At 33.4% G+C, this 25,999-nt stretch overlaps 4 protein-coding genes across 4 annotated transcripts; 3 read left to right on the top strand and 1 right to left on the bottom strand.

The window, feature by feature from the left end:
• Window positions 1-366: 366 nt before the first annotated feature.
• LOC145601911 (tetraketide alpha-pyrone reductase 2-like) lies at window positions 367-3,000 on the top strand. Its single transcript, XM_081657997.1, has 6 exons — window positions 367-515; window positions 657-832; window positions 1,380-1,568; window positions 1,668-1,830; window positions 2,329-2,518; window positions 2,621-3,000. Exons 1-6 carry the CDS (start codon window positions 410-412, stop codon window positions 2,760-2,762), a joined length of 966 nt encoding a protein of 321 aa, XP_081514123.1. The 5' UTR covers window positions 367-409; the 3' UTR covers window positions 2,763-3,000.
• An 11,983-nt stretch (window positions 3,001-14,983) lies between these two features.
• Window positions 14,984-17,489, top strand: LOC145600438 (tetraketide alpha-pyrone reductase 2-like). Its single transcript, XM_081656335.1, has 6 exons — window positions 14,984-15,098; window positions 15,785-15,960; window positions 16,343-16,531; window positions 16,744-16,906; window positions 17,035-17,224; window positions 17,336-17,489. Exons 1-6 carry the CDS (start codon window positions 14,984-14,986, stop codon window positions 17,487-17,489), a joined length of 987 nt encoding a protein of 328 aa, XP_081512461.1.
• Window positions 17,490-18,597: 1,108 nt separating this feature from the next.
• Window positions 18,598-20,384, top strand: LOC145602788 (putative glutathione peroxidase 4). The gene is made up of 6 exons (XM_081658942.1): window positions 18,598-18,757; window positions 18,885-18,961; window positions 19,176-19,237; window positions 19,468-19,586; window positions 19,726-19,902; window positions 20,182-20,384. Exons 1-6 carry the CDS (start codon window positions 18,704-18,706, stop codon window positions 20,236-20,238), a joined length of 546 nt encoding a protein of 181 aa, XP_081515068.1. The 5' UTR covers window positions 18,598-18,703; the 3' UTR covers window positions 20,239-20,384.
• A 907-nt stretch (window positions 20,385-21,291) lies between these two features.
• LOC145602542 (uncharacterized) lies at window positions 21,292-23,620 on the bottom strand. Its single transcript, XM_081658734.1, has one exon. The coding sequence runs from the start codon at window positions 23,324-23,326 to the stop codon at window positions 21,650-21,652; it is 1,677 nt and encodes a 558-aa protein (XP_081514860.1). The 5' UTR covers window positions 23,327-23,620; the 3' UTR covers window positions 21,292-21,649.
• Between the last annotated feature and the right edge of the window lie 2,379 nt (window positions 23,621-25,999).

Below are 25,999 nucleotides of genomic sequence, written 5' to 3'. Positions count from 1 at the left end.
TTCTTTATCAAGATGATATACTTGTATTTCTCATAATTTTGTTGATGTATTATTATGAAATACGACTCGTTTATTTAGGGGCCCTTGTTTAGTTTTAGCTATGGGCCCCAAAAATTTCTGAGACAGCACTGGCCACCAACAAAGTACCAGTACTAGCTAAAGTGTTAGGTGCATTCAAGCTATAATTTTCAAAGATGAGGCCGCCAGTCTATTATTACAGGTCATTTGACTCATTTCATTTCCAAATATGGCTAAGCGACCCATAAAATAAGACTTTTCGTACTCTTTTTAAAAAAAATCATGAATAAAGCCAATAAATTCCGTAAGATCCAAACAAATTAGACAAAGTACACAAACTCACAAAGTCACAACTCACGACTTCACAAGTAGGACAACTGAAGAAGTAACAATGCCTTCATACTGTGTGACGGGAGCTACCGGCTTCATCGCCTCTTATTTGGTTAAATCTCTTCTTCTTCAAGGCCACACTGTTCGTGCCACTATCCGAGATCCTGGTATTACTCTCTCTTTTCTAGCTCGTAAATGGACCCCGATCAGACCTCAACTCTCACGATCTTTTTAGTCCTTCGTCTTTCAAATAGTAATTTTTAACTTGTAAAAATCTAGCTATGTTAATAATTGGTCTTGTTACCCAGATAATGTTGAAAAGGTGGGATTTTTATGGGAATTACAAGGAGCCAAAGAAAGGCTAACACTATATAAAGCTGATTTATTGGTTGATGGTAGCTTTGATGATGCTATTAATGGTGTTGATGGTGTTTTCCATACTGCTTGCCCTGTCTTTCTGCCTACTCAAACTGATGATGTTCAAGTAAGATTTTAACTTTTATTGTTAAATTAATTAACCCGGATTAATTTTTTTGCCTATTTGTAGCGTTATTTTATCCATTTTAATTGGTTTCTGGTCTGATGTTTTGTGAATTACGAGATGTAAGATTGTAATCTATATATTTCTAATTGGAACTTGTCTTGGATCAATTAGCCCCCTTCAATCGAATCACGTAAAATATGTATTCTTGTTTGTTGATTTCGTTAATCTTTGTTGCATCTGTTACAACATTCCTAGCATTATACTCCATAACGAACTAGCCACAGGCTATAGCATATACATCTGTTATAATATGTAACGTTTTTATTTTTAAGTGTTGCGATTATTTTGAAACATCTAAAATAGGCAAGTGTCACATTTTTAGTGAAACAAAGGAACTACAATTGTGTAATACTGGTATATATATTTAATCGTAGTTGTTAATTATACCATTGCAGAATCTTGATTTATTTTGCATGTAAATGTTAAAGATCAATTGGACCTTGTTCAAAAGAATAAAAGAAAGAAAATAACTAATTAAAATGTACAGACTTTGTTGATTGATCCAGGTATTAAAGGGACTTTGAATGTGCTTAGTTCATGCAAGAAGGCTAATTCTGTAAAGAGGGTTGTGCTCACATCATCCTGTTCTGCTATACGATACCGAGATGATGCATCTCTAGTGTCTCCCCTTAATGAGTCGCATTGGAGTGATCCTGAGTACTGCAAGCGATACAATGTATGGTAACTCGTTCTTTAAGTACTGAATAGTGTAATTACACTCAGCTAGCTTATCAGTGCTGTAGTAAAAGTATACTGTTTCTGCTACTGGATGCAGCTGTGGTATGCATATGCAAAGACATTAGGAGAAAAGGCGGCATGGGAAGTAGCTAAAGAGAGTGGTCTTGATCTAGTGGCGGTGAATCCATCATTCGTGGTTGGTCCATTGCTAACTTCACAGCCAACAAGCACTCTGGAACTTATACTGTCACTTACTAAAGGTGAAATTTCTCTCTTCACCAAAATAATGATGCAATTATACTTTTTAGACAGACTAGTGTATTACCTTCCCATGAAAGTTTATTGAATTGAAGTAATTTGCCAAAAAAAAGTATAAGAATCATCAAAATAGACTGAATTCTCATGAAAGATCATAACAGGTTTCATCTATTGCATACTGCAAGAAAGAAACTTTCCTGTTGTTCTGTATCTAGGTTCAATTCATAATATCAGCTGTGTCATGACTGTTAACTAATCATAAGTGAAATGCATCATTATGAGCAGTAGCAAGTACATTGGATATGGACTGTGCTACTAATCTTTGTAGTGACTGGTATGGTGATGTTAGGATGATAACCGGGTACTAAATTTACAAATTTGGGCGGTGCTGCTTGGGAGACAACCTTTCTGTCTCACTGTCAATCAGTTGCTATGATTTCACTCGATATATGCAACTTATAGTCAGTCTGACCTGTAAATTTTGCGGCTTTTTGAAACAGGTGCTATAGGAGAGTATCCAAAACAGGTTATAGGATTTGTTCATATAGATGATGTAATTGCTGCACATATTCTAGCAATGGAGGAAACCAAAGCATCAGGAAGGTTGGTATGCTCGAGCTCGGTTGCTCACTGGTCAGATATCATGAAGATGCTCAAGGATAAGTATCCTATGTATCCATTTGAAAGCAAGTAAGTTTAATTGTTGCAAGGACCCCAAATAAATGGCATTTGCAACTCTAAGAATTTTACTTGTCTATCTTTCATGATAACATTATGTTTATGGTATTTTAGGCAAGGCAGTACCGAAGGAAATGATTTCCCACACAGCATGGACACTAGCAAGATTATGCAGCTAGGACTCCCAGGTTTCAAAAGCATTCCACAAATGTTCGACGATTGCATCAAGAGCTTCCAAGAAAAAGGATTTTTGTAAGGTGTATTATTCTTTTTTCTGTTCTAGTTAATTTTAATAATGCCATGATGTCTCAGTAGACGGAATTTATTCTTGATTGTAAGATCAGTGAGTTGCAACTCTTGCAAGAGAAGGTGACACAATCTATCATTGAGTTACATTAGTAATTAGTTTAAGGAAATTTTGTCGAAAATCACATTTAAATAATCCTTGTCTTTTGTGAAAACCCACCTTTTAACAACAATGTTATATTCTTATATAAAACCACCCATTTTAAATTTTTTGTTGTAATTCACCACCTAGTGCAGGAAATTGAGCTTTGACTACTAACGATTCAATCATCATTTGACCTTAGCCAGACATAACGCACTTGATCCTTGGTAGACATATTGCACTTAGACTATTGCACTTATTAAACTTGCAATGAGGCCCTGTGAACCAATTAGCTAGATATAGTTTCTTATCAAAAAGGTTTGCATGTGATTGAATATTCTTTCTCTTACAATTGTAATTTGACAGTACTTTGTTACAAAAGACCATTCAAAAAAGAATGGAAGTTGTGGAACCTTTAGCCTTATCCCTACCGTTAAATTCATTACTCCAACATTGTCTTGCAACTTACTCCATAGTGAGGTGCCATAACAAATTTTATCTCATATATATATATATATATATATATATATATATATATATATATATATATATATATTACAACAATTATCATTTTAGTAAGTTTCACAAACATTGACACAATTTTCTATATAATCCCTCCCTCCGTGTTTTTTTTTTAATTGTTACACTTATCGAATCTGGCCGTGTTTTAATAAGTGTTACTCCCTATTTTGGCAAAAAGCTATATTATACGGAGTAATATTATGGCGTTGTTTGGTATTTAGCGGTTAGCTGATTGGTAAGAGCTGGTTGCATTAGTTGATTTGACTAGCTGGTTGCATTAGCTGTTTTGACTAGCTGATTTATAAAAGATTTTTATGTAGAGTTGTTTGGTAAAATTAGCTTATTATTTGTAGTTGTTTGTTAGCTGAACATATGAAATGACAATTTAGGACATTGACAATTTTTTTTTTACTTGACTAGGGTAAGAAACTAGGAGGGCAAGAATGTAAATTAGAGTAACTTTTAGGATAAAATTATCATTTAACATCCATTACTCAATAAGCTAATCTAAAAAGCTCTATTTTTTAGCTTTTTACAAATTAGCTTATTTGCCTCAATAAGCTCATTTAAAAAGCTCTTTTACCAAACAACCAAATTAAATGATTTATGTAGTCAAACCTCTAACTTGGTCAAATAAGCTCATTTTTGGTCAAAACTCTAATTACCAAACATGGCCTATATCTCACTCCTCTCATGGTCCTCACCCAAACGGCCAAACCCACTACTACTTTCTTTATTATATTTTTCCTCTCACATTCATTACTTTTCAATAAACTATTAATCCCACTATCTTTCTTTTACAATTTTTTAATACTTCAACTACCCCACTTACTTCTTATTTTATTTAAACCAATTAAATTGCTTAAAACTATGTGTCGGTCAAACTGTAATATTTAGAAAAACACGGAGAGAATATGTATGTTTTCTCTATTTCTCTCATCATCATATGAGTTTCCATCTTTATTCCTATTATTATTTAATATTTTCTGGCGAATACTCCATATAAAGTCTAATTACACATTTTCCTCTAAAAAAAAAAAAGTCAATCTTGATGAAAAAACAAGAGTTTTAAATTAAACATCGTCGTGAAGCCTGCCCTTTTATCTGCTCGCATGCCTCCAGAACCATTTGACCGCTTGCGTGATCAATCTTTTTGGGTCCATTCATTCGTGTTTGTTTTTGTGTTTTACTTGCTTGGACGTTCCAAAAGTGTCAAAAAATTATGGTTTGGAATTTCGATAAATCACACCAAACAAATCATGATACTCAACTCTACTATTATGATACTAAAAACGACATGAAACATGCATTGGTAGTGCGATTAATGAAAACAATGTGACAATCCGAACAATGTACAGATATACTTCAAAGGCTCAAATACTTTTTACAAAAAGTTAAAAGTACCTAATTGTTTACAAAGTTTGAAGTATAATTTGCTGACAAAAGTTGAAACTTAGGCCCTGTTCTCTTACGTTGAAATTCAATTCAATTCAGTTCAGTTCAGCTCAGCTCAGTTCAGTTCAGTTTAACTCAGCTCCTAATTTCTTTCTCTTATAAAATATTTAGTTCAGTTCAGCTCAGTTCAGTCCAGTTCAACTGAGTTCAGTCAATGAGAACAGACCCTTAAAAGGTAGTTTTGACAAGAATCATCAAATGAATCAAATGAAATTAGGTTTACATCAACAAATTAAACATATTCACGGACTTAAGGTTATACATTTTTTTTTTACAATAGTGTTAGTTTAGATGAACTACTACGAGAGGGGGGTGAAAGGTAGTAGGTTCCTGTAGGGAATATTTCAAGCACTATAACCCCAAGCTTGAACCCTACTGTGATCATACACTAAAGTATGGTGGCGTCCAAAGGGAAAGAAAAGAGAGCAAAAGAGTCGCCAACAAGTTTTAAGAACTTGTAAACCAATCACGAGGTGAAGTTTACACCCCTTAAACGATCCAGGAGATCGTCAACTCCATAAGGTCTTGAACCAAATAGGGTTCGGGGATGAGGGTACGAATCCAATCTACAAAAGAAAGGGCTCGCCCTATAAAATAGGCCTCTACTTTATTCTACTCGTATTCATGTGCGCTTCTTGACTAACATACAAACATTAGATTTAGCCCTAAACCTGTTTATCTATGTTGGTTGAATATTAATGCACAAGTAAATCTATTATTGGTGATCACTTGAATTAAAATCACATTAGCCTAAACCGAATTATTAATTATCTTATTAAGCGTGATTTCAAGTACAAATTCCCTTTAACAAGCATAAAAGGCGTGATCAAGCAATAACAATAATATAATCGAGCAACATAATGATAATCATAATAATAATCATAATATAATCATAATAATAAAGCTTAATAATAATAGCAAGATCCTAGGCATGATACTAACAAGATTAATAACAAATCCTAGCATGTCACTAAACAATAAAGATCAAAACTTTTAAACCTAACATGGTACCAACATGCTATTAGAAAGAGTAAGAGACAATCTAAACATGATACTAGAAAGCATACATAACATTCTAACATGATACTAGGAATTAATCAATAATAAACATGCTTTCTACATTGCAAATAAAATAGGCAGTAAGCTAATCTACTTACTTTGAAGCCTCGTACCTCTTTCCAATAACTAAATTAACGCATTAGTAAACTTCAATGAAAATAATAAAGAATAATTAAAGAATTAAATAAGAATCAAATTAAATAAATTTTAAACTAGATTTGGGACCAAACCCTCAGAAATTATCAACCTTGCAAGTCTAGGGTGAAGGCAACTTCGACCTTGGCTAGATGTTTATAAATCTTGTGTATGCGGTATTGTGTTTAAAAGGGATGGTTTAGAAAAAGAGAGAAAGAAAGCATATATTGCTCAAGAGAGAATAGAGAGAATTAAGGATAATTGATGAATAAAAACGGAGTTTTGAGACCCTATTTATAAGGAAAATAGTCCGGAAATTGACAGAATTTGATAAGGAATAAAACTACAAGTTGTCGCCAGAAATACACTCTGCGACAGGGTCTGTCGCCAGGCGACAGACTTATTGTTTGGCGACAGCCTGGCTTTCACGCGCTTTCCACGCGGAATCCGATCTTTAATCAAATTTGATCTACGAAATCCGTACTGAAGCTAAAAACGTATAATTAAAAATAATAATATAATAATAAAATAATACTATTTTATTCCAAATAAAAATCCATCTTAAAATTATTAATCCTAACTCTACTAGAATTTAAAAGAACCTTCTAGAGAATTGTAGAAAATTATAATTAATCCTAATAATTTTAGGAATAATAATTAACATTGGGCCCTCCTCTAGATCATTGGGCCGTATGTAATTAACAAACCGGGCCCAGTTTAGTATTTTGGGCATAACTTCCTCAATATTTATCGGAATTGGGCTTATAATATATCGTTGGAAAGGTCTTTTCGAGCCCCATCTAATTACATTATTGGACCCTTATTATGAACCAAACTAAACTAGATTGGCTATTTTTAATAAAACAAGGTTGTTTTTTAAAAAACAGAGAGAAGAGAATTTAAATAAAAACTAAACCGCAACACTTGACTTTTCACACTTTCACCTCATTCGATTATGGTTCGACGTGAAAGGAATTCATCACTGGGTTTGGTTTTGGGGAGACACAAATGGGTGTCTACAGTTCCAATCGCGGAACATATGCGGAAATAAACAATAAAAACAAAAAGAAACTTAAAACACACAGCAAGTTTTACGAGGAAACCATCTAGTGCCTAACTGGAAGTAAAACCTCGGCCCTATTGGGACTTATAAACAAATTCCACTATAATAGGCAACTCTCCTAGTACAACTTATTACACAGACCTTTGCTTCGCAAGTTCCTCCTAAGACACTTGCTAATTGATAGGAACCTATCCTATCAGACCTAACACAAACTCAGGCACCTTTTTCGACCCAAGACACACTCAGGTTCCTTTCTCGACCTAAGACACACTTGGGGTGACTAACTACCACTCGAATTTTAGAGAATTCAAACTCATACACTCAAACGTGAATTTAAGAGAATTCACAATCTTACCCCAAAACCAATTACAACTCAAAGACACACTCTAACACATAAATGGAAAGCTACACATGAAACCCGAAATCAAAATGATAAAGCTTAAACCTTTGGCAAACTTACTCTTAAGCACTAAGTGGTTTTCACGCTTAAAACTCTCATTTTGCAAAGCTGAATTACTTCTATATTTATAAGAGTTTCTCAGCTCACAAACTAGGTTTTTCGCAAACAAGATAAGTTAAACAGAAATCTAAACTTATCTTTTTAGAACCGAAACTAAACAGATTTAATTTCTCTTTTTATGAAAATCAAATTTTATCAAATTCGTTTTTGTTAAAAGATATAATATAATGAAAAAGATAAAACCGAGTTAAACCAGATTTTAAAGAATAAAATCGAATAAATACTTTTTCATAAAACTTATAATTATCTTTTACGAATTAATTTGTTTGCCAAGCTTTATCCGATTTCTAATAAATTCCATGCGCAACAACCATTAATGGGTTTACATCAACCTATAAAACAAACTTATCTTTTATACAACTATAAGTTATGAAGTCCATCTTTTTCAGTTGATATCTCGATCTTTGCACTGATCCTTGGTTATTGAGGCTTGCCCCAGCATTACACCGGAACCAGGTCGTTACAACCCGTTTTGAAGTTCCTGTTGAGAAACTTCGGGAAGTTCCATTGCTGGAACTCTTCTTCTGTCTTTTACTTGTCCTCATGGATCTTCTAAAGTTCCTTTGTCCCAATTCCTACTTCAGCCCTCAACGCCTATTGAACCTGCAAACATCACAACACTAGAAAATCCTTATTAAAAGGAAGTTTGCTCATATTCTTAACATCATCATCAAAACCTCATAAGGGTCAACAAATAGCATAAAACAAGAGTGTAAAATAAATGCGTACTACTCCCTACGTTTTTAAATACGTGCTCCATTTCCCTTTTTGTGGTCATTTTTTAACTACTTGCTTCATTTCCTTATTTGAAAAGCTTTTACAATATTTAATCCATTTTTCTCAACTAGTGGAACCAATTTTATTAATCCCTCCTTTTTAAATACTTGCTCCATTTCTCTTAGACACGAATGTCGATGCTAATCTTTGATCAATAATATCTTTAATTATTAATAATTATAAATTCTAACAAATGAAAATTAATTTAATAATCTATTCACTTAGACGATTCCAACAAGTACCCAAAAGACTATATTTTTTCTTATGTATAAATCACAATCATTAGTCAAAATAGGATGAATAATGAATAGTGTAAAAAGTAGAAATGGAGCAAGTATTTAAAAACGAATGGAGTATTTTTATATTCTCTCTCCTTCAATTTACCTTCCACTAACCCTGCTACCTCTATATTTTATTACTTTCTCCAATTTCTCCTAGAACTCCGCGCATGGAGAAATGGAGCAAGTATTTCAAAACGGAGGGAGTATAAGGTAAAAGAAGATGAAAACGAGGAACGGAAAAGCCGACACTATCGCAACTATATCGGGAGTTAGAAGAAAGTTTGATAGTATTTGTTGAAAGAAAGTTTTTATTTGATTTAGGCCCTGTTCTCTTCACCTTAAAAAAAAATAATATTAAGTAAAAATAATTTCAGTTCAGTAAAAATAAGTTCAGTTCGGTAAAATTAATTTCAGTTCAATAAAAATAATTACAGTTTAGTAAAAATGATTTCAGTTCAGTAAAATTCAGTTTTCTTAAAGAAGATTTATAATAGAAAATCAGTAAAAATAATTTCAGTTAGCAAAAATAATTTCAGTTCTTTAAATTTAATTTAAGTTCAGTAAAAATAATTTAAGCTCAGCAAAAATAATTTCAATTCAGTAAAAATAATTTCAGTTTAGCAAAATTAAGGTGAAGAAAACGAAGCCTTAATTGTTTTGTTTTAGTTGTTGTATGATTTTAGAGGACTATATCAACCAAACTTTAAACTAATGGTTGAAGCCCAAGATCGCTTTATATAATCTATATCATATGACTTTTTTTAGATCTAAATCTCTTTACATATGTCTGCTTTTTGTCAATGAATAATTTATTTTTTAAAAAAAACATATACAAAACCAAAAACAATGTTCATATAAGATATTCACGGAATTATATTAATATTACGTAGCATGTAGCATATCATAATACAGTAACAAATAATCATAATAATTAATAATTCATAGAGATGTTATTTTCATGATATCAATGTAAAAAATATATCACAAAAAAATATGTTATATGAATATAGCATATCTTTTGACAAACCCCTGCAATTATATCAATCAAACATCACTTTTGCCTAAAACCTCTTTAAATAAACACTAATAGATGGGGTAATTTGTAGCTCTTCAATTGGGTATTATTTATAGTGTGAATAGAGATATTTTGTTTGTTATAGTAAATAGATTCATCCTTAGCGCATAGCTCCTATTGGTTTAGCAAACATATAGGATGAAATACCATTACATGTATAATAGGTGACATGTGGTAAGTATTTGGGTAAAAATATTCAATCTATAGGATGGTAAAAAGTACCACTTCATGCATAATACTACACGAAAAATACTATTCAGACAACTTATATTTCAATTGTACATTATACATGCATAATGGTATATAATGGTATATTATAATGTACCACTGTAAAGTCAACTGCCAAATTTACATTTTTGCCCTCCTATATGTTTTGTAAATATATAGGAGTTGTGCACTTAGATGCACTCAGATAGATATGGTGCAATATTTATGAAATTTTCTTAAAAGACAAGTGTTGCAATATTTTAAAAACCGAAAAAGTAATTAGTATGTACAATGCTCGTGTTATGCACAGGTTATTCAAATAATACTTTGTAATATTTGGAGTAGAATTATTTAATTGTATTTTGTTTAATTTTCATCTTTCATTCATTATAATACGAGTATTTGCTAGTGTTACTTTTTTTTATTATTATTATTTTTTAACTTTAGGCTTTATATTTGCTAGTGGGCTTGCTCCATATTAAGAATTTGGGATCTTATTATTTTTTTTTTTAAATCTAGCCAGTTATATATGTTAGGATCAACAGTGGTTTTTCAGTGCGGCAGGTCACATGGTACAGCAGAGGTTACTTGTATTTTGGGGTTACTTGTAGGTGTTACTTGTATTTTGAGGTTACTTGTAGGTGTTACTTGTATCCTGAGTAACCCCTACAAGTAAACCCAAACCAAAACCCCATACCAAACCAGTAACACCCTAGAAATAACCATGACCAAAACCAGTAGCACCCATACAAGTAACCTCATAATATAAGTAACACCTCCAAAAAACCCCTGACAAAACCAATAACACCTTACAAGTAACCCATGTCGTACCATTTGGCCAGCCACATACAAAAATGTAGGTTCTTCAGTGCGGCAGGCCACATGGTACGGCAGAGGTTACTTGTAAGGTGTTACTTGTATTTTGGGGTTACTTGTATTTCGAGGTTACTTGTAAGTGTTACTTGTATTCTGGGGTTACTTGTATTCTGGAGTTACTTGTAGGTGTTATTTGTAGGGTGCTACTTGTATTCTAGGGTTACTTGTAAGTGTTACTTGTATTTTGGGGTTACTTTTATGGGTTAATTGTATTCCGGGGTTACTTGTATGTGTTATTTGTAGCTGTTACTTGCATTCTGAGTAACCCCTATAAGTATTCCCATACCAAACCAGTAACACCCTACAACTAACCTCTGACCAAAACCAGTAACACCCATACAAATAATATAATCCCAGAATACAAGAAACACCTATAAGTAACCTTTGACAAAACTAGTAACACCTTACAAGTAACCCCTGCCGCACCATGTGGCCAGCCACAAACAAAAATTTGTATAGGACTAATTATAGCTTAGTATTCAAAATTTTATAAGTTGTGCAATGCCAATGAGAGAATAAAAATTATGTATATATTTGATCTTGGCCCCCTTAATGTAAAATTTTAGTTACGTCACTGGTTAGATCTTCCTCTCATTCTCATCACCTACATGTCACGTGCCGACTACTTTGCCCTAGTCACGCACCGTGCGCCACCCGCTTACAGTCCGTCGTAAGGCGAGTCAGGCTTTCTCCCTTGGCACTACTCCTTGTGCCCACGTAGCACAACCCTTTGTGCTGCTCGAGTATGTTTGCTAGTACGACCCCTTGATGCTAACAAGTTCCTTAGTTGAACTAAGCACTCTCCCTTAGTGCCTTAGTCCGAATTTACGACTAAGTGTCGTAGACAATTGAGCACACAAGCTATCACCCTTGCTAGTATGCCCGATCACTCACTTGGCACCCTCGTGCCTTAGTTTTCCTCACACTCTCTAAGTGTTTGAAGGAAAGAGATTGAGTTGCAAGAGAACACAAGTGCTTATGAAAGGCTTTTTGTATTGCTCTCAACTTGAAAGTACAAATGATGCCTTGGAGCCTATTTATAGTGCTCCTCCCTACTTACAACCTTTCTCTAGAACGTTCCTAACCTCCTCAAATGGAGGTTTCTAGACTACAACAATCTAGAGAGTTCCCACCTCCTTAGGAACATACATACATGGAGGTTTCTACACACATCGAAGCCCAGAATGCTAAAGACTAGCCTAGAACATTCTAGAACTTTACAAAAGTTATGTACATATGTAGAAGAACCTAGAAGACTCCTACAATGTACCAGACCTTCCTTGATTATTCTAGAGTCATCCTCTCTAGAATAATCTCCAAAAGAACCTTGTAGATAGCTCTGGAACTTTCTAGAAGCTTCCCGCGTTTTCCGGGCTACCTGCTGCCAAAACTTGTATTTCGGGACCTTGTCTCGGAAAACCAACTTCACCATCGTCTTCCTTGGCCCAAAATACGATGGACCCCCAAATTTGGGCCCATTTAGACTTCATTTGGGTCTCCAAATGACCCATTATTGTGTTACTGTCACTTGGGTGTTCACTAGGAATTTAAGCAGGGTACTATATAAAGCTCTATAGGGGGAGGTGCTCAGCTAGGCACCAAGGGCAAGCCCCCTAGCCACGATTATGCCCTGTTGCCTAGTGACCCATGTGACGCCCATTGTAGGCAAGGGAGATGACCCGTGACATACAGCTCTTTATACACCAAAATATATACAAGTATATTTTTGTTCTTTGAATAACCAATTGATTTATTGATAAAAAGTCATACATCAACTCCAAAGAGATTTAAACCTAACAAATACATGACAATTCAATTAAATAATAAACATGGTACTCTACTAATAGAGTAACAGAAAACGAAGAACTTGAACAAAATCCATGATCGTTGATACATATCATACATTTTTTATACCCTCTTTTTTCTATTTCCTTGTAATTTTTTTTCGACGGGTTGTTGTGATTTAGCAAAAATAATTTCAATTCAGTAAAAATAATCTTATTTAGCAAAAATAAGATGAATTACACATCACCTTAAAGTGAAAAAAGCTACTCCACTAATTAGTTTGTTTGTTATTTTTATTTAACCTTTTTTTTTTACACAAATTATTTTTATTTTACCTAGGAGAGAAGTAAATTTTGAAAATAAGATGAATTACACATCACCTTAAAGTGAAAAAAGCTACTCCACTAATTAGTTTGTTAGTTATTTTTATTTAACCTTTTTTTTTACACAAATTATTTTTATTTAACCTAGGAGAGAAGTAAATTTTGAAAGCTATTGCATATATCATCAACCCTCAAACTATTCTACGTGTCATTCTCACATAAAAAATTTTCCCTCCAACTCTATGTGTGATGTCATCAATTATTAGGCCCGGTTCTGTTCACCTTATTTTCATAAGGGTTAATCAGAGCTACCCAAGTTCAATTTAAGTTCTGATAAGGGCTAATAAGTTCGGATAAGTAAAAATCAGGTGAATAGAACGCACCATTAATATTTTTGAAATTTATTTTTGACTTCAATGCATAAGTGTCTATATATATATATATATATATATATATATATATATATATATATATATATATATATATATATATATATATATATATATATATATATATAATTCAATCAACCAAGTTTCTCTCTTAAATTATAGTTTCACAAACCTAATTTATTTGATGTTTGATTGTGGTTTTTATTTTATTTATTTATTTTTACTTTCCTTAAATTTATATATTTTTTTCTCTAATTCTAATTTTCATATGCAATATATTGTTTTTTTTTTTAATTCTAATCTTCATATACAATATATTGTTACTGAACATTAATTACGATTCACCTTTTATCTGAATTTATCTTAACTTATCTGAACTTATCTGATCTATTTGAACTTATATGAACTTATTAGCCCTTATAAGAACTTATCATATCATATCATATATAACTAATATATAAAGCTAAATTTTTAGTCAGGCGGCGAGATAGCAACACTTGGCGTTCCAACTTTTCGCCAAGTGTCGCGCCATGTATGATAGAGTGATATAGAATTCAATTTGTAGGATAAAAAGTTAGATTAGAATTCTATTTTCAATCAAATTTGGTTAGAATTTTAGGATAAAATTATTAATTTAGAGTTTTATTTTCGATAAAGTACTAATATTTCATATATATGTACATATTAAATTATAATTTTATTAAAAAAAAATAGATTTTAACTCTCATAAATCATCATATAAATTTATTTTTTGTATCATAATTTTTTTTTTTTGTGGAGCGAAGGAATTAGTTCAAAATGTACCACATCCATTATTTATAATATATTCTAATCAATTAAAAATATATACTTCACATTCTAATATAATTCTATTACTGTGTGTAGAGCTGTCAATTGGGTCGAATCACAAGTCATTTCGGACAGGGTCATTATTTCAAGTTTCGTACGGGTTAAGAAATGTTTTTCACCAATATAATTATTATTAGTCATTACATGCCTGCTACATATTTTGAATCGTCACAAAAACACATCAATTCCTAACTAATTTTGTATCAATAATATGTTTTAATATTTGACATATAGATTAAAAATTTAGGGCATCGCACGGGCACAAAACTAGTTTAGTTATAAATTAAACTTGAGTAGCCCTAATCAACCCTTATCACAACTTATTTGAACTTATTTTTACTAAACTGAACTTATCTGAACTTATTAACCCTTATTTGAACTTATTACCCCTGAAATAAGTGTTAATAAAGTGAATGTTACAATACCAACTATGCATCCCACAAGGATAATCCAGTGGAATAAACATTTAAAAAAGAAGGGTATAAAATATGTGAATGTTACCTACCATTTTTATAAAAAGTTGACAGTATTACACGTGAAAATAGTGACTTTGTAAAATTATGTAGGAGAACTTATTTTTTTAGTGTAGAGAAAGAACTCAAAGTAGGATAGATTTATTTAATAGTGTAACATAAATAGAAGCGGCATAACTGCACGTATCATGCACTAAGTCTATAACCACCCCAAGTATGACCTACGATAATTTCGTACGTAATTGCTCCTATAATAACTATAAGTAGTTGTTATATCGCAAGAGATAGACACAGAAAGACATGAGTCATATAAGAGAATACTGTGTTACAGGAGCCACTGGATTTGTGGCTTCGCACCTCATCAAGTCCCTGCTCCAAAATGGCTGCTTCGTACGAGCTACTGTACGAGATCCTGGTACTATTCTTCCTACCATTTTATTTCTATAACTCATTCTTTATGTATTTTACGTTTAGCATTATTCGCTTCGTCTTTTGTTTGTTTGAATCAATTTATCTATTTGTTATCCTTAATATAAAAGAATGAAGAAATTTTGTATAATATAAACTAGTTTAGTTCTTGTGCGATGTATGATTTTAGACAAACACATTATGAGATTGGTTTATAATACAGAGAAAGAAAGTTTTCTACTCCGTTAATTTGTTGTATACATAGTAAGTAATTTCTACTACAGCATATTACTTGTAAAATATATATATAAAGCAAAAAAAAAAAAAAAATATTCACAATAACACTTTTAAACATTGAAACATTAACATACTTGTAAAAAAAAAAAAAAGACTCAATAGAGACAAAGGATAAACCGATAAAGCATATGAAAGGTTTATTAGATTAAAAAAACAAAAGTAAAAGTAAAAAAATAATAAAATAAAACTAATGACATTATCATAGCAAATTGGTGGGGAAAAAAAAAAATTATGTCAGAGTGACATGTAAACAATTTGTAGAAGGAATAATTCAACAACGTTTTGTTTTAGTATTAATCAATAGATATAAAGATCGAGAACATTAATTCATTTAAAGACTAAAGTAGAACAAGGTGTATGTCCATATTTTGATGTGATCATATTAAATTTCACCAGATAATGTGGAAAAGGTTGGCTTTCTATGGGAGTTGAATGGGGCTAAAGAGAGACTCAAATTATACAAAGCTGATCTTCTGGTTGATGGAAGCTTTGATGAGGTGATTCAAGGAGTTGATGCAGTTTTTCATGTCGCGTCTCCAGCAGGATCCCTACGTGATGGTGAAGACGTTCAAGTAAATTTACACTGTTTATCCCTTGCTTGCAAGAACGATCTAGCTTAGCTAGCTTATTTTTTTTTTCTTTCATTCGTTACAATTAATCCTAATTACATATTTTATTTTTGGTTCAACTAATGGTTGATGTTATATTCGATTATGAGTCTTTAGTGTAAGCTGTAAGTCGTGTAACATATGAATTGTCTAGCTTACCTATCTGGTAAAATATACGAATTGAAGTATGAGTTACATTTTTATTTTTATTCGAAAGCGAAGTATGAGTTACATACTACGAGTAGTAGCTTAAATGACCTTATTTGACTATTAATATATATATATATATGCTATAATATCAGTAGTACGTGTATCTAACAAGCTAAGTTAATGTGGTATTTTGTAGAGTTTGTTGATTGATCCGTGCATTAACGGTATCTTAAACGTACTGAACTCCTGCTCGAAGGCTAACACAGTGAAGAGAATTGTGTTAACCTCCACCCGAATGGCCATAAAACAACGGGAAGACATTGAGCAAATTCCATCTTTTAATGAATCACACTGGAGTGATTTAGAGTACTGCGAACGGAATAATGTAAGCTAACACTTCTTACAACCTTACTAGTTACTACTAGTCCATTTTAAGTTAATTTTTTCCTTTATTTGAGTATGATAGATTGATAGATACTACTCTGTAGTATTGCCTTTTCTAAGTCAAATTAGCCTTAGAATTTGTTTATTAGTACAAGAATTATAGATCGATTTTAATCAAGAGGTTGGGTTATTACGCTCTGTACGTATGAGCAGATGTGGTATGCCTATGCTAAGACATTAGGAGAGAAGACGGCATGGAAAGCAGCAGAGGAAAAAAATCTTGATCTTGTGGTTGTACATCCATCCTTTGTAATTGGTCCCTTGCTTGCTCCGTATGTAACGAGCTCGCTCAAATATGTACTTAGTCTAATCAAAGGTTAGTATCCTTTTTCCATTACAAATTATTCCATTTTAATGATTATATGTCACCATATATAGTAGCTAGTGAGCTTATAATAGCTAGTTGATGATTTACCTTTTGAGTTTTAAGCATTATATTATCAGGTGCAAAAGGCGCATATCCAAATGGTTATTGCGGATTTGTTCATGTAGATGATTTAGCAGCAGCTCATATATTAGCTATGGAGGAAAGCAAAGCATCAGGCAGATATATTTGTTCAAGTTCGGTAGCTCATTGGTCCGACGTCTTGGCAGGGCTTAGGACTAAGTATCCCATGTACCCGTTTGAAAGCAAGTATGATATAATTTCTTGAAAACCTTGTATTGTATATATACTTTCATTATATTGTTGTATACAAGTACTAAGTATATTTGTGCTGAATTTCGTACATTGTGTGTTACATAGGCCTAATAACAACGAAAGGGACAAAAATCAGCATAGCATGGATGCTACTAAGATTTTGCAGTTGGGGTTACCAAGTTTCAAAAGTATACCACAAATGTTTGATGATTGCATCAAAAGCTTCCAAGACAAAGGGATGTTGTCATCAGCCACTTAACATGCTATCAGAATTTAGAAATCAGTGGTCCAAGATGATGCCATTTAAGATCCTCCTCTTATATATGTAGCCGATTTGTAATCGACCATTTTAAATTTGTTATATACACCCGGGTGTATCGTACACCCAGGGTCATTTGATTATGTAATCAACAAATGAGGAGATAACAATTATTTGCTCATTAATAATTAAATAAGCAAATGACTCCGGGTGTACACAACATGCTCTAAGTAAAATGTTATAAGTATATGGGAAAATCTACCTTATTACTTATTATGTTCTTAATATAATTGTCTTATATCATCCTTAACTAATTATTCAGTCAACTTAAATGAAAAACTCATCTTATCTATGCGTTGTAGGGTTTTTCACTATCTCATTTTTCCTCATTGACTGGAATTATGTTACCATATTATTTACTCTTAATATATGCATGCCCAAACTTAGGAGGACATTAATTTGTAAACTGTAAGGAGTGTTTTCCATTAAAAAAAAATTAAAAAAAAAAAAAATATTTCTAAAATCCATTTCCCGTCTCTGTAAACTCCTCATGTTTTGACTTTTTTATGAACCTTTACTGCTTAAGGGTCTATTCACATTTACTAAAATGAGCTTAACTGATTAGAGCTGAACTGAATTGATTGGAGCTGAATTGAACTGAATAGAGGAGAAATTATTATTATTATGAGAGAAGGAAATTAAGAGCTGAACTGAACTAAACTGATTGGAGCTGAACTGAACTGAAATTAAGCTGAAGTGAACAGGCCTTAATTTGAAAAATTTTTATAGGCGGAGGCAATATAATGAAAATAGACAATAATACATAGAAACTTTTTATTTTTTTAGAACAAAATGCTCAGATTTTGATGAAATACTACCACACAACACAAAATAAATTGCAAAAAGAGTCAAAGAGACATATATAGTAAAGCCAACCTTTTACACCCCGACGTTTTTTGTGAACAACTCATTTGAAATGGAATCAAAACCCATAATACTACTAAAATTCTCAACCACTGTAATTAATTAGCCTTATCCCATTTTAATGCAAGGCATAATATATATTAATCCTTAATTCTTATCACCTCCTTTCACGCCATAATTTATCTAATAAAATCATCATCTTCATATTTCATCATACTTCACCTAAAAGCCAATTAAGATAAGGGAAAACAAAGGATATATTTTTTTTGTTTTCTCTTATCTCAAATTAAATGGGTGTTGTTGAATCCGTACCTGAAAAATCTGTACACGAATTTATAGTTAAGGTACTTCGAATTGAATCTCTTTTGTTATCATTAAAATCTTTAAATGTTTTGTCTCTTATAAAAATGTTGAAAATTAACTTTTATGTGTGATATGTTGAATATGAAATGATATGTTTTGAATCAACAGGATTATAGGGGAAAAGATGTTGATTTGAGTATCTATAAAGGAAAGGTTCTCCTCATTGTTAATGTTGCAACACAATGGTAAATCCTTTTTATTCCATACTTTGTAATTTGGTGATCTTTGTCAAATTATTGTGTTTATTTATCAAATCGTTTGGTAATGTATATGATCTATGCCTCGATTAAAACATTGTATTAATCTTTATTTGCACATATACATTATATGTAATTTACTTGTTATCATGAATTATATATATAATAATTTTTGCTTCTGTTTTTCATTTTTTATAAACAGTGGGTTCACCAATATACAATTACCCCAACTAACAGAACTTTACCGGAAATATAAAGATCAAGGTGTGTTTTTCGTTGTGAAAATAACATTCACGAGCATAAACTTTCGATTGTTTATAATCAATGACATGAACTTGGCCATACGACATAAACAGCATGTCGTATCCAAACAAATTTGTCCTTTTTTTACAAGTTCGTGTCAATGATCGTAAACAACCCTAATGTTATCATATGTCGTCAAATTTACTTTCAAGTTCCAAACAAATTGAAGGTAACATTAGCTGATTGTCCAGGGTTCGAAGTATTGGCATTTCCTTGCAACCAATTTCTTAAGCAAGCTCCAGGAGGTAGTGAAAAAACAAGAAAGGTTGCTTGTGACAGATTCAAGGCTGAGTATCCCCTTTTTCGTAAGGTAATTTGAATTATGTGGTACATTATCAATTATTTTATAATCAATCAATTAAAGCCTTAATTCCATAAGTGGAGTCGGTAAGTGGAGTCGGCTGCATGAACCAAATCAATCAATTAGTTACTAAGAAATTTTCTACCAGGTATGTGTAAATGGTCCGAAAACACCACCTCTTTACAAATTCCTCAAAGCAAGTAAAATCAATGGAGAGTCTAAATGGGCTAATCGTGTCAAATGGAACTTCACAAAATTTCTTATCGATGTGGATGGACAAGTTGTTTATCGACGTGGTTTAACAACGCCCCCTAAAAAGATGGAGGTAAAATTGACACCCTTTTTCAAATCATAACAGATGGGGAAGCATGGTAATAGAGTATCAATATTATATCATACTCTTTTCATTTCATATTAATGTATGCGCATATTTTCATAAATTTAAAAGTATGCACAAGACCATTAAATTTTTGAATCACATACATCTTTAAAAGTTTACATGTTGAATATATACATTGATGCATTATTATTTGACGCTAGAAATATATTAATATGCGCTATTATTGCATATTGATTATTTCCTTTCCTTGTTCTTGATGTGCAGGGACAAATTGTAAAAGCATTAGAAGAAAGAGCAGCACGACAACAAAACATGTACTGATGTAAAGTTTAAGTAGTATTAAGTCAAAAAAGATGAATGAAGCTCTCTGTTCTTTTGTGGTCAATAACTTTATATTGCTAAGGGGTGTTATTTTTACCGTGGTGTTAATTTGCTAATCAATTAATTCTTGGTTGGTAGATGTAAATTTTCATACAATCACAGAATATTCAAAGATTAAAAATATAAGTGTTGTGTAGTGGTGCATCTTAATCTCTTGAGCTTCTGATAATGTCATTTATGTGGATGACTGTTCATAAGATAGAATCAGTCCCGTTTCTCTTACGTTAAAATTCAGTTCAGTTCAGCTCAGCTCAGTTTAGTTCAGCTCAACTCCTAATTTCCTTCTCTTATAAAATATTCAGTTCAGTTTAGTCCAATTCAGCTCAGCTCAATTCAATCCAGCTGAGTTCAGTCAATGAAAACAGGCCTCCAAAGTTGTTATTGCAATCTATGTGCGTCACAAGTACGCCGGTTAACAGATAAAAAAAACTACTAGAGTACGGAGTATCTATCGATTATATTTTGGGAAATACGTTGAGATCTATCCAACAATATCAGATTTCTCCGAAGAGACAGATCTATCCAACAACATAATTACAAACAAATTGTCGAAATTGATGAAATAAGTTAAAATGCAGAAAGATTAGGAGAGCAAAAGTACTTGCGCAAGGTATTCCCATTTTGGATCACTCCACAGCCAAGCCTTCTAGATGTCATGTTACAGCATGCTTAAGGCCCATACAATGTGCCCAACCTACCTCAAAAACAAACGACGAAAATTGAATAAGACGTGAAACGGCACATTTGGTAAGTTGTAGTACATCACACAAAGTAGTGAGGCAATGTGAATCACAGGCACATAATATAACGATATTACAGTACATTCTTTATTGATGAGAGTAAAAATAAACAAGATTATCTTTCCCAATATAGCTCATCTTATTATACGAATCCTGTCTCAAATTATAATCGACTGATGTTGATCGGTTGGATCTGCTCAAGTCTGTTAGAACACTCTTTAGTAACATTAATCCTATTGATTAATTAAGCAAATTGGCATCAACGAAACCGAAAAAAACTGGTTCACATTAACACAATCCTAACAATGTCAATTCAATCACCAAAAGTACACACAGTTGAAGAGAGAACAAGCATTGCAGATTTGCCAGACGACTCCTAAACTCCTAATAGGCTAAATAGTATATCAGGAAATACCTAAAGTCCTAAATATGTACAACACAAGGCAAAGGTACCAAATACCAAAACCGACATCTCTCTCCAACGATAATAACTGTATCATTTGAACCTGCAAGGAATTCACCAAGCATTCTTTTCCCTGATGGGGGCTCCAGAACTTATTCTTGAAATAAAAATACAACAGTTCAATGGTGCAGCATACAACTGTCGGTCCTCAAAAGTAGTATGTATCGTCCTCATCTTCATCATCGTTGCTTAGCCACACCGGTTCATCATACTTACTGTATTCACCGAGAAGTTCTCCATATTCATTCATAATGCCCAACCTTACTGCTTCATCAAAAGTACTGAAAGGCACAAAGGGTTGCTTCTGACTTTCAGAGCTAAGGTCACTTGCCTTGCTTTCTTGAACACTGACATTCCCACAGTTGACCAACTCAACCTCAAGAACTGAAGTAGGCGAACCATGAACTATTCCATATTCAAGTTCCATTGGATCATGAACCACTTCATTCTTCACCATATCACTGTCAGTTCCACTGCTCTCATCATCCTCCACATCCACCAAAACTGAAGTAGGAGAGCCATTAAGAAACCCGCTTTCACTCTTCTTAGGGGAATCAATCAGTTCATCAGGCCTTGCCCTCTTCTGAGACTTAAACTCCTCCTCAAACTCAGCTGTTTTCCTATGAAAAGCTTTCAATGCTTCTTCAAGGGTTCCATAAGAACGCAACCAATGTTTAGTCCCTGTCCCTGGATGAGTGACACGAACACCAAATCGACCTGATTTTGTCAGCTTAACACCAGCAGGCAAATCCACATCTCCAACATCTTCAACATCACCGGCCTTAACAAACTCAGAATTAGTAGCTCGTTGTTTCATAGCATCATCTTCACTAGGCAACATAGGAGCAGGCAATCCAATAACAATCTCCCGTCCAACACAACCAACCCCATCACTCGGGTTTTCACTTGAACTACCAGACTCACATGCAACTCTCAGAGGCCAATCACCACTCTTATGCTTATTCAATGTAATCCTCTTCAAAGACCTAAACCTCTTCTGAAACTGACCCTTCTTCATCTTAGCAGCAATCTCAGCACGATCATGACTATCATAAACACCCACAAACACATAACTCCTCAATTTCGGGTGCCAAACTCGAGCCTCAAACCTTCCATCCTCCAACTCCCTAACAACAGAACACACCTTCTTACTCTCAAAACCCTCGCCTCGACAAACCTCCTTACCCTTAAACCTCTCCTCAAACTCCACTTCTTTCATTTTATACACCCTAACAGCTTCTTCAGCAGAATCAAAACTTCCAAGCCAAATTTTAACCCCGGTTTTCGGGTGCGTAATCCTAGCAGACCATTTCCCTGAACTAACCCTCTTAACATCAACAGGCAACTCAACACCAACATCAACATTAACATTAACACCCTCTTTTCCCCCAATTTCACCCTTAACTTCTTTAACCCTAGAATTCACTAAATCTTCAGATTTCAATTCAACAGAATTAGACTTTTCCATAGTTTTTAAAGCATCAAATTCAAGTTTCTTCATATAATAAACTTCATAAGCTTCTTTAGCAGTATCAAAAGTACCTAACCAAATTCTCACCTTGTTAATTGGGTCTCGAATTTCAGCAGCGTACCGACCCCACTTCCGCCGTCGCACTCCCCGGTACTTCACCGCCTTTCCCGGCGTTTCCTCCGCCGGAATTCCGTCAATCACGAGTTTTTCCGGCGCTTCTTCGCCGCTTCCAACGGTAACCTCTCTTACAAATCGCTTCTTTTTTGCGGGTTTTTCTCCAATTTTCTCATCCTCATCGCTTGAAGATGAATCTGTTGCATCTGGGTCTGTGCAAAAGACTCTGAATTTCTTCATCGATTGTTAAATAGACACAGAAATTAGGGTTTTTCAAAGAAAGAAAAGATTTTGAAAACAGGGGTTTTGGAAATATAGGGGAAAAGGGTTGTGAAATTTTAGGAAAGAACCTTGAAATTTGAGGAGTATTTCTAGCCTAAGTCTTTGAAATTAATTAGGATTATGAAATCCATTATTTTAGGAAATTTTTACACAAGAAAAGAAAAGGATCAAGATAGATAATTATGGGAAAGTGTTAAGGAATACGATATCATCTATCCATTTATATTTCTACTAATTTGAAGAATCTTTTTGGGACATATTTCAAATATTCCATCCGTTCATTTAATTTTTTATTTCTCTTTTTATTTTTAAAATTATGTTTATTAAAATAAATCTTTATCTCGTCAAAGAAAAAAACTAAATAATCTTTACGAGTACTGAATAGGGTAAACTTTTTGTTTGATGTAAAAAAAATGGTGGGTGGAAATTTTCCCCCAAGCTAGAAAAATTTATTGTTTTATACTGCGTAGTTGGTATATCATAATATTAGAAAGAAAAAGGCAAATTTGTCAAAAAAAAACTTTTAAATGCACTGTTTTGCCAAAAAAAAAAACAAAAAAAAACCTTTTAAAAGTTATTTTTAAATAGAAAACCCAAACTCATCTCATTTTTGTTGAAGACAACCTGATACCACTAAGGGTCTGTTCGCATTTATTGAATTGAGCTGAACTGAAATAACTGGAGCTGAACTGAACTGAACTGAGCTGAAATGAAAATCTTATGATAGAGGGAAATTAGAAGTTGAACTGATTGGAGCTGAACTGAACTGAACTAATTGGAGGTGAACTGAACTGATTGGAGCTGAACTGAACTGAAATTAAGTAAATGTGAACAGGCCCCAATTCACTTGATTAACCACTAATTAGTTCTAATTACTCTCTAACTATTTAACAATAAAATTAGTTTATAAATAAATTTAAAAAAAAAAATACAAACCACCATCTCCACCACCAGTTAGCCACCCACTCCCTTTCCCCCTCCCCTAGCAGCAGCCCCACCACCGACTAAGCCACCAGAATTGTATCCCCCATCCAAGCCAACCACGAAAACCACCTCAGCCACAACCTACTACCAGCTAGCCTACTCCCATCGTCAACCACCACCAAGAAATTGCCTTACTCCCATCGCTAGCCAACCACGAAAATACCCACACACCCAAAAACATCACCTCGTCCATGAATTCTCGTAATACAATATCGTGTTCAAAGAAGGTCGAGAACAAATCAAAGTTTGCACAATTGGAAGTTGAAGTGCTTCCTCGCGAAAGAAGTCGGGGCGGGCAAAGCTTCCGCAAGGGCCCTCCTCTTCCGTGGAAGGGGGAGAGAGAAATTCAAGGTGAAATTAAAGTCTTCAATTGATAAATATGGATTTTTGTGAGATAATTTAAGGAAATTGAGATGGAGAAGCCATTGATAACCATGATTGAGCTAGGAGAGAGAAAGATAAAAATTAGGAATTTTTGGAGAAAATTGATGAAGAAGAAAGGTGGGGGGTAAGGGAAAAGGGATGTGGGTCGCCGGCCGGCGGTATTGGTTCAAGCCGGCGGCTCAAATAGGGGAGGGGGCTGCTGTCAAGGAAGGGGGAAAAGGAGAGGGAGGGTTGGCTGAATGGCTAGTGGTGGGCAGGTGGGGGTGGGGGTTTTATTTTAATTTATAAATTAATTTAATTATTAAGTAGTAAAATGAGAATTAGAGGTTAATTAGAAGAGATTAGAGGTTAATAAAGTGTATTAGTAGGACTAAGTTGTTTTAAACAAAAAAAAAAATTAAGTTTGGGTTTTCTTTTACGAAAAAGCTTTTAAAAGGTTTTTTTCGCGAAATGATGCATTTAAAAAGTTTTTTTTTTGACAAATTTGCCAAAAGAAAATGATAAATATAGTCTTAAGGGATATCTAGAGTATAAGAAGTTTAAAAGGGAAATATTAAGGCAGTAGCGATTCCAGGGTTTTGATAGGTCTCGATCTCGCGCCAACAAGCTACTGAAGGTGTAACACTTGTTGTGCTTGACCGCCGAACCAAGAGCTCGCATAGTACTCTATTGTAGCTGCTTTTGTATTTAACCTATATTTGTCTTTTCTTCAAATTACGAATTTTCCCCAAATCCAGTATGGGTTCAGCTAAACCCACTGAACCCATACTGGAATCGCCACTGTATTAAGGAAGAATTAATATTAATTACACCAATATGCGCGTGATTTTGTCACGAATTTCCAACTTTATTCTATTTAGAAAGGATAGTTAATGTTTACATATAACCTAAAGAGCTACATATATCGTTACCCTATTAAAAAATACAATTTTTTAAAAAGTTTCACTTTTCAACAAGGAGTGAAACTTTTAAATTTGATGAACGAAATTTCTAAATGCAAAAATTGAGAATAAGCAAATGACATTCCAACGTTTAAGATTTGAAAAGCCTTGGCAGTAACTGATAAGTCCTTGGTGGCAGGCAGTCTATGTTCAAGTTCTCGCGGACCAATGTTTTAAATTCGAGTTTATGTTAAGAGGAGACAAAGTTTCAATCATAATTTTACTATTCATGAAAAATACTTGCATATTTTTACAGAAAATAAAATCTTTTATGTGCATGTTGGCTTGTTGAGGGAGAGTTTCTATTACATATACACGTGCA

The sequence above is a fragment of the Chenopodium album genome, chromosome 21, assembly GCF_948465745.1.
Source record: "Chenopodium album chromosome 21, dcCheAlbu1.1, whole genome shotgun sequence".
Lineage (NCBI taxonomy): Eukaryota > Viridiplantae > Streptophyta > Magnoliopsida > Caryophyllales > Amaranthaceae > Chenopodium > Chenopodium album.
Note: the sequence above shows the minus strand (reverse complement) of the source record. Positions and strands in the feature narration are given on the sequence as shown.